General features: G+C 38.3%; 1 protein-coding gene across 1 annotated transcript in view; it reads right to left on the bottom strand.

Moving 5' to 3' along the window:
• Nucleotides 1-1,255: 1,255 nt before the first annotated feature.
• LOC119819603 (fatty acid desaturase 2-like protein FADS2B) overlaps nucleotides 1,256-16,676 on the bottom strand; it is a 34,003-nt gene continuing 18,582 nt past the window's right edge. Inside the window, exons 5-12 of the mRNA XM_038337867.1 lie at nucleotides 12,352-12,477; nucleotides 9,398-9,458; nucleotides 6,833-6,909; nucleotides 6,559-6,656; nucleotides 5,417-5,513; nucleotides 3,605-3,684; nucleotides 2,095-2,220; nucleotides 1,256-1,304 (exon numbers count right to left, since the gene is read on the bottom strand). Of these exons, the coding sequence (XP_038193795.1) occupies nucleotides 1,256-1,304; nucleotides 2,095-2,220; nucleotides 3,605-3,684; nucleotides 5,417-5,513; nucleotides 6,559-6,656; nucleotides 6,833-6,909; nucleotides 9,398-9,458; nucleotides 12,352-12,477 (714 nt within the window). The remainder of the gene's footprint in view (nucleotides 1,305-2,094; nucleotides 2,221-3,604; nucleotides 3,685-5,416; nucleotides 5,514-6,558; nucleotides 6,657-6,832; nucleotides 6,910-9,397; nucleotides 9,459-12,351; nucleotides 12,478-16,676) is intronic.

The following is a 16,676-nucleotide window of genomic DNA, read 5'->3' as shown; positions in this document are numbered from 1 at the left end:
GCTGGTTTTTGCAGGGAATTCAGTCAGGATGCAAACAAGTCTGGAGTACTTTTAAGACCTTTGGGAGAGTGAATGACACAAAAGCCTACCGAAAACTTCAGACAACAGATCAGCCAGCAACACTGGTTTGCTTAGAGCTATAGAAGAAAGCCTTGTCCTGACATGTTTTCTCTCTACAAGTAAAGTCAAGTTTTATTATATCCTTTATGAATAGTTTAACAAAAGAAACCAGTGTGGTCGGAAAACGTCCATTCATTAGTGTGTGCCTTTTAGTACCGACAGACAGACAGAAGATCCTAAGAGATCACTACAAACAATTATCAACGAGTTAGAAAATCTGTAAAAGGAGGGCAAGTTCCTAGAAATATGGGCTGAAACCAAGACTGAACAGAAAGAATAGAAACAGTGGTCACTTGTGAAATTCACTCATGAGAGAGAAAATGGTTATGAGTAGGCTGAATTTGCTGCTTGAGAAAATGGCTTAATATAGCCCATAGTTCTTCTCTTCACCCAAGTGATCCAGTAAGTGATTCCTATTTGGGGACTTTTGTTTTGTTGGGTGGGGAGTAAGAAACCTAGTCCTATATTCAAGGAACACTATATTCTTTAGTCAAACAGAAGCACCTTTAAACAGACATTCTTTATCAGCTGTTATTGGGATTGGAGTTTGTTAATTCTTTAAGGAGACTTTAGAGAAACTCTAATTTCTCCACATAGAAACACATGATAACTACACACACGTTAGCCACAATACAGACAATCCAAGGTGAAGATGAACATATGAAGATATTTTAATGTTAATTATGACAAATTTTTAAAGAAGTCCACTTATTTGAAAGGAAGTAAGCAAAAATTTGTATTTCAGAAAGAATGTCTTAAATAAAAAAAAATCTCTTCTAAGAACCATTACACTGATTTCCAGTGGACTTTGCCAGAGATCTTTATTACTTTTCTCAGTTCCATTTATGTTCACATCGTCTTATACTCCATGTGGAAACAGTCTCACTAGGTCTATTGGAACAAAGTCCAAAATCTTACTGAAAAAGTAGAAATGGTGAGCTACCATTAAATCACCTGTGTTTCTTCCTCTTTTCAGTGATAGAGGAGACCTTCAGATTTTACATGTGCTTTGGGATTCACATTCCTGGCACACTCAGCTGTGCCAACATTGCCATTTAATTCTCAGTTAATCAGAGAAAAGCTCTGCACGGCCACCACCCCCTTCTAGAGATACTAATAAGCGCACAGCTCTCCATCATTCATAGTAAGCTTCCATCCAGAGTGCAGCAGATTTCTTTAAGGACCTAGAGGAGTAAACAAAATAGTCAGAAAATAAAACTCGATGAGAAGGAATTTCCCATGAAAGATTTTTTTTTTTTGGATGCTTTGCTTGTTTTAAGAAAATGTAGTTTCTAGCTGCATTTGATATGTGTCACTTGTCTGTTCATCAGAGAAGGGCATCAGATGCAGTGAATTCCTTTCAGCAGATAAGTTTGGCTTTCTTCCAGTGAAGTTTGAGTTTTGTTTTTATTTTATTATTTTCTATACCATATACTTAAATATCAATGTATACCATATTCACCTACCTATTTATTTTATAATAGATATATGTCTATGATGTTCATAGGTAATATCAAAAGAGACAGAAACAAATCCTATCCATATACATTCTTATTTGAAAGATAAGCATTAAATAATTGTTTACTCAGCAAGCTCTTTAATCAGGGCTATGACAAAAACTGTGATAAGGATAGATTTATTTAGTCTTGAGACCAGTGAAGGCTGACGTAAGGGGAAAATTGCAATGAGCCTTACAAAGTAATAGGTAACTGATAGGGAATACAAAGACAAATCCTACATGACCATCATTTCAAGAAATTTGAACTATGTAGGACACTGGGGTATTTCTATTAAGAAATACCTGGAGTCTAGTAGCTAAATAGTAGATATTTATATGTCATTATTATTGTCAATACTGATGTCTCTTAATGAATGAATGGTTGTTGGATGAAAGATTCAACAGTTTCTGAAAAGTTTGGGGGCTTGGGAGAAAGGGAAATTAGAGCTATGAGCAAAGATAAATTATGTTATTACCTGACAATATCTCCAAATGCCTTCAATATGGGCTTATTTATATACTGCAATCCATGCTTGGCACACAGTGACTTTACCAAAGGTGCCACTTTGTGATAATTATGGCGTGGCATTGTTGGGAAGAGGCTAAGAAAACAAACAGGAGATGTGAAACTTACACCTGAAGAGAAACACAAAGAAGTTTTACTTATTTCTAAATAAAATCTCACCAATAATGCAGACCCAACCTTGACCTTACACAAGTTTTCTAGCAAGCCAGATTGCCTACTCCCCAAACTCTTATCTTTCAACATCTCAGTAAGCCATGCGGATGGCAAGTATTTGGGAAGTGCTAAGAGAATAAATATTAACTCCATTTAATACGCTTAGTTTGGTCAGGTCAAATGAGAATATGGATTAGCTAGCATTTTGAATTACCTAGGAGAGCAAGAGATTACGTCTTTCCCATTCTTGACTCTCTTCTATTCTTCCTATGTAAAACCTATTTGTTGAACAATCAAGTATTCATTCGTTTAGGTCTAGCTGTGATATTTAAAAGTAAGTTGGTTCTGCCTCAAGTGATGTTACATACTTTGTCCTTCTCTGAGGAGTGGATGGGGGTGGGTTGGAAGAAAGGTGGGGAAAGTGGGAGAAGGGGAGGGAGAGGAAACTGGGATTGTTATGTAAAATAAGATTGTTTTAAAATTGGGGAAAAAAGAATGCAAAATAAAGTTCTCAGATTGGAATTTGTGGCAAGAAGATAAGACTTTTATCTAAGGTTTGGCCATAATTAGGCAGGTAATCTTCCTGGATCTGAACGCTTTTTTTTTTTTTTAATAATACATGGATTGTGGGTCTCCTTTTTCTAGAGTATTCAAGGATTGACTAAGAATAAAGAATGAGAAAACAGCATTAAGAGCATAAGAGTTTCTTTCTCTGACTCCTAGAGGCAGTTTCACAGAAGGAATCACGAGAAAAGAGTCTTGCTGCATATTCTGGGGAAGATCAGCTACACAAGTATTATCACTTTCCATTTCTTTATTGCATCTCCACTTAACTGATTGATTGGGAAAGTATCTTCAGATTCACCTGGGAATTGCAAAAGTGACTGGATTTCATTGATGATTATTTAATGATAGCTACATCAATATACTTAAATTTCAATAAAACGTGGTTACTTGGTGCTATATTTTTTTCTTAGGTTTACTAGCAAATAAAATATGCATAGGCACATGCACTCATCCATCCACACACCTCCCTCCTCCCTGACCTATAGACGTCACCAGTTCTCAGTACTCATAATATATGGAAGCAAAGCTACTGGTCCATTTCTGTAATTCCACTTAGCTTTCCACAACCTTTAGATTTCCCCTTCTTTCATTCCAAACCCAACCACTGGCACTGATGGGCAGCAGTCTCTAGAGAACCTTCGTTAAACTTCTTAATTCTCTGAGGCTCTTCACTGAACGGTTGCTGACTCTGCTGTATTGGGTCAGCCCTTGCTCCATAATGGATCATATGCATCACTTACTGATGTTCAATTTGGAAGTTCAGGTGCCCAGTGAACCAATCATTGAAAAAGGACTGTTCAATATTACAGGTGGCTACAATCTGCAAAGAAAGAGCTTTCATTAGCTGTAAGTGAGCTCAGGTGTTAAAAATGCTACTTATTTCATGGAATCATCTATTAACCCAGGGTTATTATTTGTTTATTTTTAGTAACTATGAGTGATACACAACAAAGTCCCACCCTTCATGAAGTTTGCCATTTAAAACACACTAAAATATTTTGCTAAGAAGGAATATATAGAATTGAAGGAGAAAATGTCACAGCCACTCCTTAGACACAGAAGGGTAAGCAATTGAGATGAATTTTTTGTTGTTGTTATTGTTATTGTTGTTGTTTGTTTATTTTAGAAATGTTGTGGAAAATATATAGTTAGGACTTGAGGTATTCTGAGTGAGACAAAATAATAAAATAATAAAGTCTACAATAAAATTACAGGGTTCAGTATCAAGTAGGAACATATTTACAACATGGGAATGTTTTTAAAAGCCCTACTTTACAATATATTATCAAAAAAGTATTAATACTCACATAAACAAAAGGTCAAGGGTTCTGGGAAACAATTGATATAAACGGGTATGTAAATCTAACATGTATGTGGAAAGCATCTAGTCTAACTAATGACTAAAGAAATGAGTAAAAACTAGAAGACACAGAAGTAGTTCTCTGGCTAAACACCCAAGAACCAGCCTTCGACTGTAAGCGGTGAGGTTCTCTGAGTTTGTGTGTGAGCCTGGAAATAAGCGAGATAATGACCAAATTCCCCATTACTGTAACAGCCAGTAGAAAGGACCACGAGTTTGGAGGCAGGAGTGCTTTGGGTGGGCCATCACTTGGCTAAGCATTAGCTGCATGTGTGGTGAGCACGCCATGCTCCCTCTCTGAAATGTGTGGTCCATATAGTGAAATCATCATTTCTAGGGTCCCTCCTGGTGTACAACTCATCCTAGAATTTTGGGTCTTATATTCACTTGAAAGGCTTTGTTATATGAGTGACTAAAATAGGAAGTCAACACACATTTTCTATGAATTCCCAGGTAATTAATCTTATCTTTATATTTTTTAACACCCTCCCTTTTTTTTAACCAAAATAGAATTATAGCACTTTCTCCCTTCCTTTTCCTTTTACAGTCTTTCCCAAATACCCTCCCCCAACTACTTCCATGGCCCACTCTATTTTCAAAGTTATAGCTTTTTCCTTTTATTACTGTTGTTACATATATATGTCCATGTATGTACAAATATATGCATTATTGTTTGTGTGTATATAGTTTCAGGCCTAGTCATGTTGTATTGAATAAAGGGGTGGTTTAGAGTTTCAATACTAAATTTCTTAATTTTATCATCAGTAATTTTGTTATAGCAAGGAAGTGGCCATGGATAATATATAAAAAACTGAACACGATAATGCCTCAGTCAAACTTTATATGTACAACCAATCAGTGGGTCAGATTTGGCTGCTGGATTATAGGTGACTGGCTTGTACTTTGCAGGCAAGATTCTATAATTAAACTGCTTAGGTTTAAAAGCTGCTGCAATCACTTATTGGTTGTGTGCCCACATACAAGTTACCAACCCTTTTTACAAGTCAGCTTTATCATTTTGTAAGGTGAGAATCATCATTATGTCCTCCTTGTGTAGTTAAATGCAAACCATCATACAGTGCCTGTCTTCAGGGAAGTGCTTTATGAAGGCAAGGTGTCATTACTATTTATGGCAAGCAGATTCTAAGTCTGTCTGGCTAGAAGGATTGTCCCTTGGGAATGCCATCATTACCTGAGTGCTGAGCCAGTCTTGGTTCTCATCCTTGCTCATTTTCATTGGTATGTGACTCATTTGGGTAACATAGGCAATCCAGGGGCTCTCAATAAACCTTTGGAGGAATACAAAGTGGTCGTGGTGACTCCTTTGGTGTGTTTTAGTTTGAAATCACTGAGCTTGCATGGCCTCTGGCTGAACTGGCTAAACACTGGAGACAATGAATGAGGTTCTAAGGTTCTAGCGCCTGTCCATTTCCTCGTTGAAAGCCAATTCTCACTAGTGTTGACACATAAGTATTTGACAGTATGCTTTGTTCCGCTTCCTAACTCACAGGAGCACTACATGTAAGCAGTCTACTCTAGCTTTGGTGCAAGGATGAAATATACCAGCGGCTGAGTGCTTGCCTGGCATGCCTGAAGCCTAGTTCAATTCCCAGCACAAGAAAAGAAAATTACCAGGTTCTCTAAGGGCATTTGTAAAGCAATTGACAATTTGCCATCAGATAGAGCTGGGTTCAAGTTCTGTCTTGGCACCTTTCTTGGCCCTTACTTGTTCTGTTACCTGAGGCAAGTGATTTAATCTCTCCAAGCTTTGGTTCCCTGAGCAGAAAGAAAGAAAAATGATACTATCTATATCGTAAGACTGTGTGGGGATTACATCAAACAAAGCGATGACTGTCAAGCCTTTAACCGGCTGTCTGATGCACAGTTGCTCTCATTATTCTTATAACTAGTAGGCGTTTGGTGTAACAATGCAGCTGAATGAGAAAGAAACAAATTAGAAGTTTGGGAAGGACTATGTATGCAAAATAGTGGTTTGAAGCCCTTTTGGTTAGGAAAAAAATTTCTCGTCATGATAGAGGTTAAAATTTTTCTTGCTTAATGATGATTCTTGACAGAGTTTATGGTGTCAAACCACTTAAGCTACAATGCCCTCAAAAACAACTGGCATGGCTTAGTTGGGAATCTAAGGAAGAAGGGGAGATTCAACCGGGACAAATTCTTAGAGGGAGCTTGTGTTGTTCAATCCTTTAAACTACTACCTTTCAGCTTGCTTTCAAACTTCTCATGGCAGTGGGCCATGCTGTTATCATATTTTACTAATTACAATCTTTCTGTTAAAAAAACAAGGTTAGAGAAATAAAAAAAAATTCTTACTTGACCAAATATATGAGCAACACCGTTCCAAAAATTCCATAGAAAGGGCCAAATGTGATGAAATACCGAATGTAAAAGCTGCTGACCCAAGCAATGTCCTGCAGAGATAAGCATTCCGGTGAGATGTCTTAAACATGGTTTCAGATCCCGTTCTTTGGATACTTTCTCAGTCAGGTGTCCTGTTATTTGAGTAAAGCTACACCTGGAGAACACACGGCACTTTCAACTCATTTTCTATCTGGTCTAGGTTTCAAAGATGGGATGAGTAACTCACCGCCCAGTACTTTCGAAGGTACATCACTTGCATGGATTGGAGATTGAAGTAGACAGGCATGAGGAAGGGAAGAGCAACTGAAAGAGATCCAAAAGAAATCTGATGGATAAATGAGCAATGTGAACCCTGGTACAAGTAAGTAGGTATTTGTCTATTCTACATGCCCTTTCTAGAGTGTTGGCTTTGAGAAGGGTTGATACCCAGAACCACATTCTGGATTCCACTGGGCTTTCACACGTCAGGGATGGGGGGAATAATTTGGCCAACAATTCCAAGTGTAAGTTTCCTGAAGTAGCTAATGAAATTGTGTAGGTAAGAGTCATTCTGATAGACACTTCCCCATTCTTCTGCTGTGATCTTTCAATGTTTTCTTAGGTTCTGGAGTCTTTTAGGCCCTCTAAGTCCTCAGAGATTGATTCTGTCACAATACTTTAGTATGACAGGAATGAAGACCGTGTACTCATTTTCTAGACAGAGAGCTATCTACCTGATTTTCTCATCACATCAGTAAGGCTTCCAAGAGCACAAAACGATCCTTGAGAGACTCTTAGACTTTGGTCCAATACCTTCTCCCTGGTCAAACTTTAGCTAGCTTCCTTTGAGCTTCATTCTCAACTAGATCTCAAGCTTGATCAATGAGGATTGCCAATTGTCAGCACAATCAATTTCACGCATACTCATTGTAGCAGCTCAAAGCCAGGACACTTAGCCTCTTGGGAAAACCAAATGCTGCCAGAACAATTTACTTTGTTCCATCCCCCCTGATAAGAGGAACCTGGCATCATTTTCCATGGAGAATTATTTAGACTATGTCTTACTGCAAATCATTTCTCTCTTCCTTTGAGATTTATTTGCTGGAACTCCAGAACCAGGGGGCCTTCCTCTTGAAATATTATAAACAAAGCCTCTTTTCCAGTGGGAACAAAGCCCAGCACCAGTGAACGCCAGTTGCAGAGATGGTCTAACTTTATCACATTCCTTTCCACTAGGAGGTCAGTATCTACATTTCTTTAGTATTTGGAAGTTTCCCTCCTTGCCATTTGCTTCTGCAGAGTTTAGCTCAACTTGTACTGAAGCTCCTCTCTCCTTTTGCATTAGTCTGAATAAAATTTTCCTAGTCATCTTTAACAAGTTCGTGGCCATGTTTCTCTGTGACAACTGGAGTATGACTTATTTATACATAAGAGGCTCTGCTGGCCTTTCAAGAGAAGCAGCACCAAGAAACCGTGGAGGGTTTGTGGCATAGGCATCCTGGAGTGAGTGTATACTCTATACTCATTGTTCATAAGCTAAGGGGATATTTAACAGTCACAGAAATGCAATTTGAAAACATAGTACATAGCAAAGTTCAGAGAATAAATGTTTTTTTGTGTGTGTGTGTGTGTGTGAAACTACATATCCACTTAGGCAAGTGTCAGCTACGATTTGGAATTTGGCATAAAAATGGTGCAATGATGGGTATAGGGTGGAGACACCAAATCCCAGTATGGAAGAGAGATGTAGCATGGGTAGCCCTACTTGACTAGTTCATCTAGTGGCCATCTTCCATAGGCATGTTACAAGTGACCACTAGTTCCCTACGTGGGCAAATAGGCCACTGTGAGGGTTTCTCGGTCTCAGAAGTATTGAATTATATGGCTCGGCAATCATTTATTATGATAGACTTTTCCTGTGCATTATAGGATTTTTGAAATTATCCCCCTTCCATACCGAGAAGCAAGAATGTCTCTAGACCTTGTTCAAATGTCCCCTGAGAGAACATATCCTCAGTAGACAACCTGTGGTATTCAGGTGGTGTTTGCTTCCTTCCCTGATGTTAGTGTGTTTCTAGATGTGCAAGTATGTTTTAGATTGATGGCCTTTCGAGTTACTTGAAAACTTGTTCATAATCACAGGAGTTTGATTTTGTTTAATAAGAATATTAATATTGCTATCAGAATTAGTAGACTAAATGGGTTTTGCATTGTAGTGTAAGATCTCTTTCTTTCTCTGTCATCTGTCTGTCTGTCTACCTACCTTTCTACCTATCTACCTACCTACCTACCTACCTACCTACATCTATCTATCAATTTATCTATCTATCTATCTATCTACCCACTTGCCTATCATCTAAGTGTCTGATTTATGTGCATATGTTACAGCTGCTTGCTGATCTCAGCAGCTACACGGTTTCTTCCACGTAGAAAGTTTCTCGATGCTCTTTATCTTGGGGGTCTACTTTTCCTGGTACCACACCACAATTTTTTCAGTGTTGTTTTCTACCTCTTTTTTTTTTTCGCTACAAAAGGTTATTTTTCTTTTATTTCAATGTTGTTAGATTTTTCTCATACAAGGGTCTTTAAGTATATCTTTTATTTCTTGCCAAATACCTAGTATGTTGAGGCACCTGCTAGAAATGCCTGTTTACTTTCTATTTTCATTTCATACTTTCCCACCAGTGAGTCTGAAATAAGATCTGTTTATTTTCTCATGAACAAATCAGATACGGGTTGGTTTCTGTGAGACAGTTCCAATCATGCCTTCAGCGTGGCTTGCTGACAAGGAAAGTGGCTGCAGGAGACTCACCCATGTAGAAGTACAGGTGCTGCTTCTCATAGTCAATGTATTTGATTTTCTTCTTGCCATACTACAAGGGCAAAAGAAAAAGTCATTATTCTCTAGTGCGCGCACATGTGTGTGTGTGTGTGTGTGTGTGTGTGTGTGAGAGGGGGGGGGGAGGGAAGGCAGACACAGAGAGGAAGAGAGAGACAGAGATGGGGGGAAGGACGAGAGACGGGGGAGGTATAAATTCAGGACTCACTGCCTATCAAACTTGAGACACTAGAAGAACCAGAGCAGGCTTGGAAGTAAATAGTCGCTTTAACTACGGGTAACTCTTGCTCAGAGTTTACTATCATTTTAAAATAATTCTCCACTAAATAAAAGTTTAATATTTTTTATGTTATTTAAAACATTTTGAAATTCATTCTCTTCACACACAATGTTAACTTCAAAATAAACATTTCTGTGGAGTTTTTACACTCTCGTTAACTGTGGTGCTTAGACTTTGGCCTGAACTTCTGTCTCTGTCTCTACTGTCCCCATCTAATGGAAGCTCAGTAAGGGGTTTTGTGATAAAAGGGATATACAGGCTCCCTCCCATTTCTCTCATCTCTTTTATATTCTTATCATGAGTTTCAATTAACTTACTATACTGAAACATCACGATAGTGTATATAATACAGTTTCTCATCATGTGCAACTATATAATTCCACTCAGAAATTAGAATATGATTCATTTCCTGGGTTTCTTGATCAATCTTGATCCATGCTCAGGATGCAATGGTAGCAATCACTTTGAGGCATAGGATTAATGATTGTATATCTATAGTATCTAGCTGACATTCATTAAGGGATTAAATGAGTGAATGTTAATTCATACACACTTTTTGTTTCCCTCTGATAAGTAAGTCACAACATTAGAGGACGTGTTGGACTCATTTTACTTAGTTGTCCCTTGCCCTTCTATGTATAGATATCTTCCTTTATATAGGTAATGCATCTAGCACCTGCTTTTATTACAACAAATACAAAGAAATATTATGGTGATGCAATACTTCATATCTATTTGTGGTTGTTCCCAAGTTTCCAAATACCTAAGTAGTGAGAACACTGGAAAGGGGTGAGATAGAATATGCCTGGGACTTGATAAACCTAGACAGTTGAGGACCACCCTGAAGAAAGACGTTAAGTCTTTCTGGACAGTCAAAGTGGGCTAAGAAAGTCCTGTTTGAATAATGGGTCAGGGTTTGCAAGGCTTTCAGGAAGGATATATGATAGGAAAAACTCGTAACTCAGACATCACTCTGTGGAAATAAACTATTGAGCTTCAGAGGTGGAATAAGTGCAGTTCATGCTTTAGGTTGTAGCGTCTAGACCTGTGAGTGGGCCCACAGGCAGCTTTCAGAATCTATAGAGATGGTTTCTATATTTGTGAAGTGGCAGCATTTATGCTAAGCACAGCTCTCTGGAAGGTGATTTGGAGGGAGTCAAGTTACTTCCTTACCTAGAGATAAACCTACTGTGCTCCAGGGAGGTATTTTAGAGACACAAACACATCACCATTCTAGTGTGGAGCATGGAAGTCCACAAGCACTAGGGGAATCAAACAGTTTATAGAGCCATTGTCAAAAGCAAGTTGTTTGTAATAGTAGGTAACATCTTTGGCACATACATAAGCAAGAACCTTTACGTCCTCCCTTATTTGGGGAAGAAGATAAGTTCCTCAAAGATGGAAAAAACAATTTTCTAAAAGTTACACTGTCTTTGCATTCTGTGTTAAACAGGTTCAGGCAACAAACAACAAAGATGAAATCAAATTCTAACACTCTTAAGTTCTTCTAGAAGATAGATATCTGTGTGAAAGTATGTGATTCTCAGGAGTGATCATTCTCCTAGATAAGGGGTAAACTTCAGTCAAGATGCCTCCTTTGCTTAAGAAACACTCTTTACACTATGTTGAGTCCAAGGTCCTCCCAACTCCCTCCAGGTCCAGGAAGGTGAGCAACCAAACTGACAAGGCTCACACAGAGCCCGTCCATGTTGTAGAGACCAAGCCCATCGCCATTGTCCTTGGCTTCTCGGAGGACCTTGGACTCAACATAGTGTAGAGAACCCTGATAGCTCTTTGGCCTGGAGAGGGAGGGAGTGGGGATATGGGTGGAGGGGAGGGGAGGGAAGGGGGAGGAGGAGGGGATGAGATGGCAATTTTTAATAAAAAATAAATAAACTGGAAACAAAAAAAGAAAAAGAAATGAAAAAAAGAGAAACACTCTTTTCCTATAAAACTCAGTAATTTGAATAGTCATTTAGATAACAGACTCAAATTGAGACTTTAAAAAAAAACCAATGACTGAAAAATTCAGCATATTAACACTCCAGTTTCTATTTAAAAGTCAAAATTATGAGTTAGATCTACAGCTGTCATATAAGTCATTGGGCAATATGGTTCAAATAAATCAAACATACCAAAATGAATGTTAACTAAAAATAGCGTCTCTTTTACTAGACTAGAATGAGTTGACTCAACCAGTTGTTTAGATGTTTGCAGTCTAGTGCTAACCAAGTGCACTGAGTTTATTTTCTCTCAGTGACCTCTCTTCATATCCTTGCTTTGAAAACTAATGTTGGTCCTTGTCATCTGATTCTACTCCCTGAAAATGGTTTATGTTGCCTCAGAGGTAGTGATAAGGACTAGAAGTGAACCTGTTACTGGAATTGCTCAAGCAGGGTGATGCAGGCTATTATATCTTCTGTTGTGGGAGTCTGGATCGAGTGACGTTTATGGTCACAAATTCAGGACTCTCAAAATTTTTTTATACTTATAACTCTAGACTTTGCTATTCGGGTCTTTATCTGGACCTTAAAAGGGAGAGAGGCTCTGAGATCCTCTGTGAAGTTAGAACAATCGAAATTGACCTTTCCCTGAGAAGGATCACTTCCAGGAACATTTTCCTAAGACTGATGGTTGGTAAATATACCTTGACAGGCTGAGTATCTCCAATCAGGAAAAGTGGGCCCACATCAATGTCTGGATCCTTGGGGTAGATGTTTGGTTTCACATGATGCTGGAAGTGTCGATAATTCCACCAGTCAGCTGAAAGGCCCTGAGGAGAAGAGAGAATTCATTAACATAGAATTTTCTCCCCAGGCACCTCTCTTTGTTGGAGTGTTCTGAATCTTCAAAGTAAAAATAAGAGATTGGTTTCTCTAGCTGACCCCGATGCTGGGCCACAGGATGATTAGGCAAAGATGCTCAGAGCTAGGAAGAAATACTTTTCTAATTCAAGAACATGACTGCAGGCTAAGAAGATCTCTTGAGAAGGGAAACGTAATGTACGCAAATGAAATGGTTTTCTAGCCTTCTTTTATAGGAGCCAAATCTAAAAAATGATTCTAAGGGTAGATGGAGCAGAGAGTTGTATTCCTATTTTACATATAAAGGAACCTCACAGTTAAGATTTCTAATTAGCTTTGGGTGGGGGGGAGTGACCCTAGGAATCTAACTTTAATGAATATTCAAAGAGTCAAGAATCTGTGTTCTCTCTCCTTGGAGGCTTCTGCTCAGATCATTGCAAGTCCCAGCTTAATGCTCTTCTATGAAAACAAACAAGAATAAAAAAACTTTCTAGCTGGTGCCAAAGTAGAATCATCTTTGATTATTCTGCTCATGATTTTCTTTCTCACTCTAAGTTTGAGAGTTTTGATAAAGCAAAAGATTTGAGGTCTCTCAATCTTCTTTCATATACTAGCTGTTTAAAAGCTGATGTGTAGGTTTTGGCAAAACATTCATCTTCTTTGAAGCTCAATTAATTCCATCTCAGCGTGATGACATTTAGTTCCATGGGCGGCTCAGAGAGATGTGAGATGCTGAAGCAACAGTGCTGGCTTTTTGAGAGACCCAGTGTCTTATTTGTGCTGTTTATAGAAGAATGAACAGCAGTAATATTTTTATTACCATATTTCCCATCTCTGAATAATCCATGTTTACATATTGTAGGTCATCTCTGTCTAATATAGAAGCTACTATTTGTGGCTAGATAAACTGAGTCTCAAGATTCATTTTGCAGAACCAGTATACAAAACAGATGCAAAATATTTCACTAAATTTTAGGTTGATCACAGATTTAAGTCATAATATTTTGGATATTATGTTATAGATATAAATAGGCAGTTTAAATATGGCTATATAAAATTGAAGAAGGATGTCCTTTTTAAAGTTTTTCATTTTGAGAATTCATACGATACTGTGTCTATCTACATTATTCTCACCCCTCCGACTACTTTTGTGTACCCTACACTCCCACCCAAAATCATGACCTCTTCTATAATTGCTATTGTTACATATGCATATGTACATATATGTACCCATATACATTTATACATGCATATGCCTACATATACAGCCATTGAGTCCGTTTAGTCTTACTCATATGAACATGTGTCAAGTGCTGACTTCTTGGGAGTAGACAGTCTATGAGGAGTTAGACTCTAGAGGAAACAGATTTTCCCTCTCTCCACAGCTGCTGATCCCCTCTAGCTCTTGGTCTATGGGTAGGACTTTGTAGTATTGCCCACGTCCATGTTGGTGTGCCTGTTGGTGTTGTCATTATGCTAGTTTTGTTTAGGTAATCTTACTTTTGAGAGTCTGTGAATGCATTTTTGTTGTTATGCCCAGGGGACATGATCTAGCAGCAGGCACCTTGGTCTTACGATGTCATTTTAATATAGCTTATGTATTATTGCTACCAGAGAAATGTGGTTTATAAACTACACTCAAAGGTGATGAGTAAGCTTTGAAAGCCCGTGAGCATTAGCCCTGCCTTTCCGTCTTCTTTCTGGAAGTTCTACTCTGAGACATCGCAATTATCTACCTACTCACAAACAAAACAAAAGGATGTGTGTTCCCCTCCCACCCCAACACTTCCTAACACTTTTAAAGTGGGATTTCTGATTCCAGTTCACATCTGTTTCCTGACTGCCTGGGGAGTCACTTCCCAGAGACCTTATGGTTACTCAGACTTTCATCCCAAGTTGTATTTATCACTCGCCTGTGGTATTACACTCAGTCCTATTCCTGTCAAGCTACACAGTCGTTTACTTCTTCACTCATTGGTTAATTATCTTAAAGTACATCAGATTCTGAGCTAGGCAGGCACTTATGATACTAAGAAAGACGTGAAATGAGAGGTTCCCACACTAGCAATATACATTCTAATGGGAACTGTTGACAGCAAAATGCTGCGTGATAAGAAATGATTGTCTTTTAAAATTATCTCTTCCCACAGCTGATATTTTGGCTACTTCCACCAGCTGACTGCCCTTTTAGGCAATGACTACCTGTGGTAACTGGTAACATGGGAGACAGGTTTTGATGCACAGTAGATCTGGGAACAGATCTTAATAGCAAAAAGCCCTAGAGGTTAGAACAGTGGCCAACATAATGTTGGGTGTGAACTAAACAACCAGTTCTACCTGAACCCCGTGTCTGGAAAACATTTTTACCAGAGACAAAGGGGAGTTCTTCATGAGCAGGAGAGGACTTTCAGCCATGTGCCTGGCTACCCGAGACAGTTCTATGTGAGTCTTACTTAGGTCATTCCTTATTCTTAAATTATGGCCTTAATTCGGTGCAGGAGAAGGAATCTAGGCTTTAGACTGATGTCAATTGGAATTTAAATTCTTGTTTGGACATCTACTAGGTGTGTGACTTAGGAAATATCCTTAACCAGGAAATGGATGCAGCTCTTCCTCTTCCTTTCCACCATATCTTTAGAATATAGTAACAGATGTCAGGTCAGGTCTTAAACCTTGAATAGTCTGCTCCATTATCTCTATAGTGATACAGGATTCTTACTATTTGTAAAATGTTCCTATAGGGAGATCTTGAAAAAATGTTACCTGATGTCAATAATATCTTTAATTTTATTTTAAAAAGACGCTTTGGAATATTTGTACATATACAGTGTAGGATATGAAGATGAGAATTAAATCTAAATCTAAAACTCATTTGTTTCCCATATACCTTGTCCTGGAGATAAATTTATTTAGCATTTTAAAGAATTTTTTTTTTGGCATGAAACAAAGTTCCATGGTATGGAATTTTCCATTCTTGGTATCATTTTGATATTAAAAATATTTAGATTTAGAAACATTTCATATTTAAATTTTTAATTAAGAATGTTGGATCTGTAATACACAAAATGCAAAATGTATGTAGACATTTCACATTTCATGGTTCATCTTCAGGAAGGATATTTGACTATCTGTGTACTATAAACATCATGCGCGTACACGTGCGAGTGTGTGCGCGCGCACACACACACACAGACACACACACACACACACACACACACACACACACTGGAAAGATGCTGAATAATAAGCTAGCTATGCGGGAGCCAGGCAGTTTTCTTTATTAATTAACCAATGAAATCATCAGATAGATAGAAGACACACCTACATCATTCTACCCATGCTTTTTCTGAGTTATAGGGAAAATGATATTAGGTCTAGTGTTGAAATTTAAAGTTGTAATGATCATAAGAGGCAGGGATGTTCCTGCATATAATTTTCTTTGTCATCTCCTTCCTGCCCACTTCAGCGCCCCACAAGCAATTTTCTCTTCCGTACATGTTGAAGCCTATGTTTATTTTGTTCATGAATCACTGGCTTTGCCTGCTAAAAGGCAAAGTACGCTGGCTCTGCTTTTAGAGCCACTTCCCATTTTCTCATTCAAGTCAGGAGTCGTCAAAGATACATACATTTCAAACTATGAGAACTGCTTTTTAGAGACATAGCACAGAAAGACCTATGTGTAAATTGGGATTAGTGGGAAAACAATGGCTCTAAAAAGAGCCAGTAAGAGTAGAACTCACTGGAAAATTCCACATGGTTGGTACCAAACCAACTTCTAGTTACCTTGATGGCAAGTGGCTTTTAATTCCTCTGTCTCTTCAGCTTAGGGGAAGGAACACACACAGCTTTACTACCTGGATCTCATAGTGACAGAAAAAACAAAGCCTATATTTTTATATTGTGATATTTCAGAGTGAATCCAGAAAACATATCTACTTATCAAAGGTGGATATAGGTGCAGAAGAAAATGACTCTAGGAATTTTCTTATTAAAAAATATCTTGCCATGTAATGTGGCAATTGCTTTTTGAGTGACAGACAAGTCTCTAATGAGAATGCAAGTTCAAGTCTGTTGCTTAGTCTAACCATGGCTCCATCAGCTGAATGAGAGAGACAGTGGCTGAGAACAGAGGATTTCTGTAAGCCAATGGCAGTCGGATATATAGCCT

This window comes from Arvicola amphibius, chromosome 7 (assembly GCF_903992535.2).
Source record: "Arvicola amphibius chromosome 7, mArvAmp1.2, whole genome shotgun sequence".
Taxonomy (NCBI): Eukaryota; Metazoa; Chordata; class Mammalia; order Rodentia; family Cricetidae; genus Arvicola; species Arvicola amphibius.
Note: the sequence above shows the minus strand (reverse complement) of the source record. Positions and strands in the feature narration are given on the sequence as shown.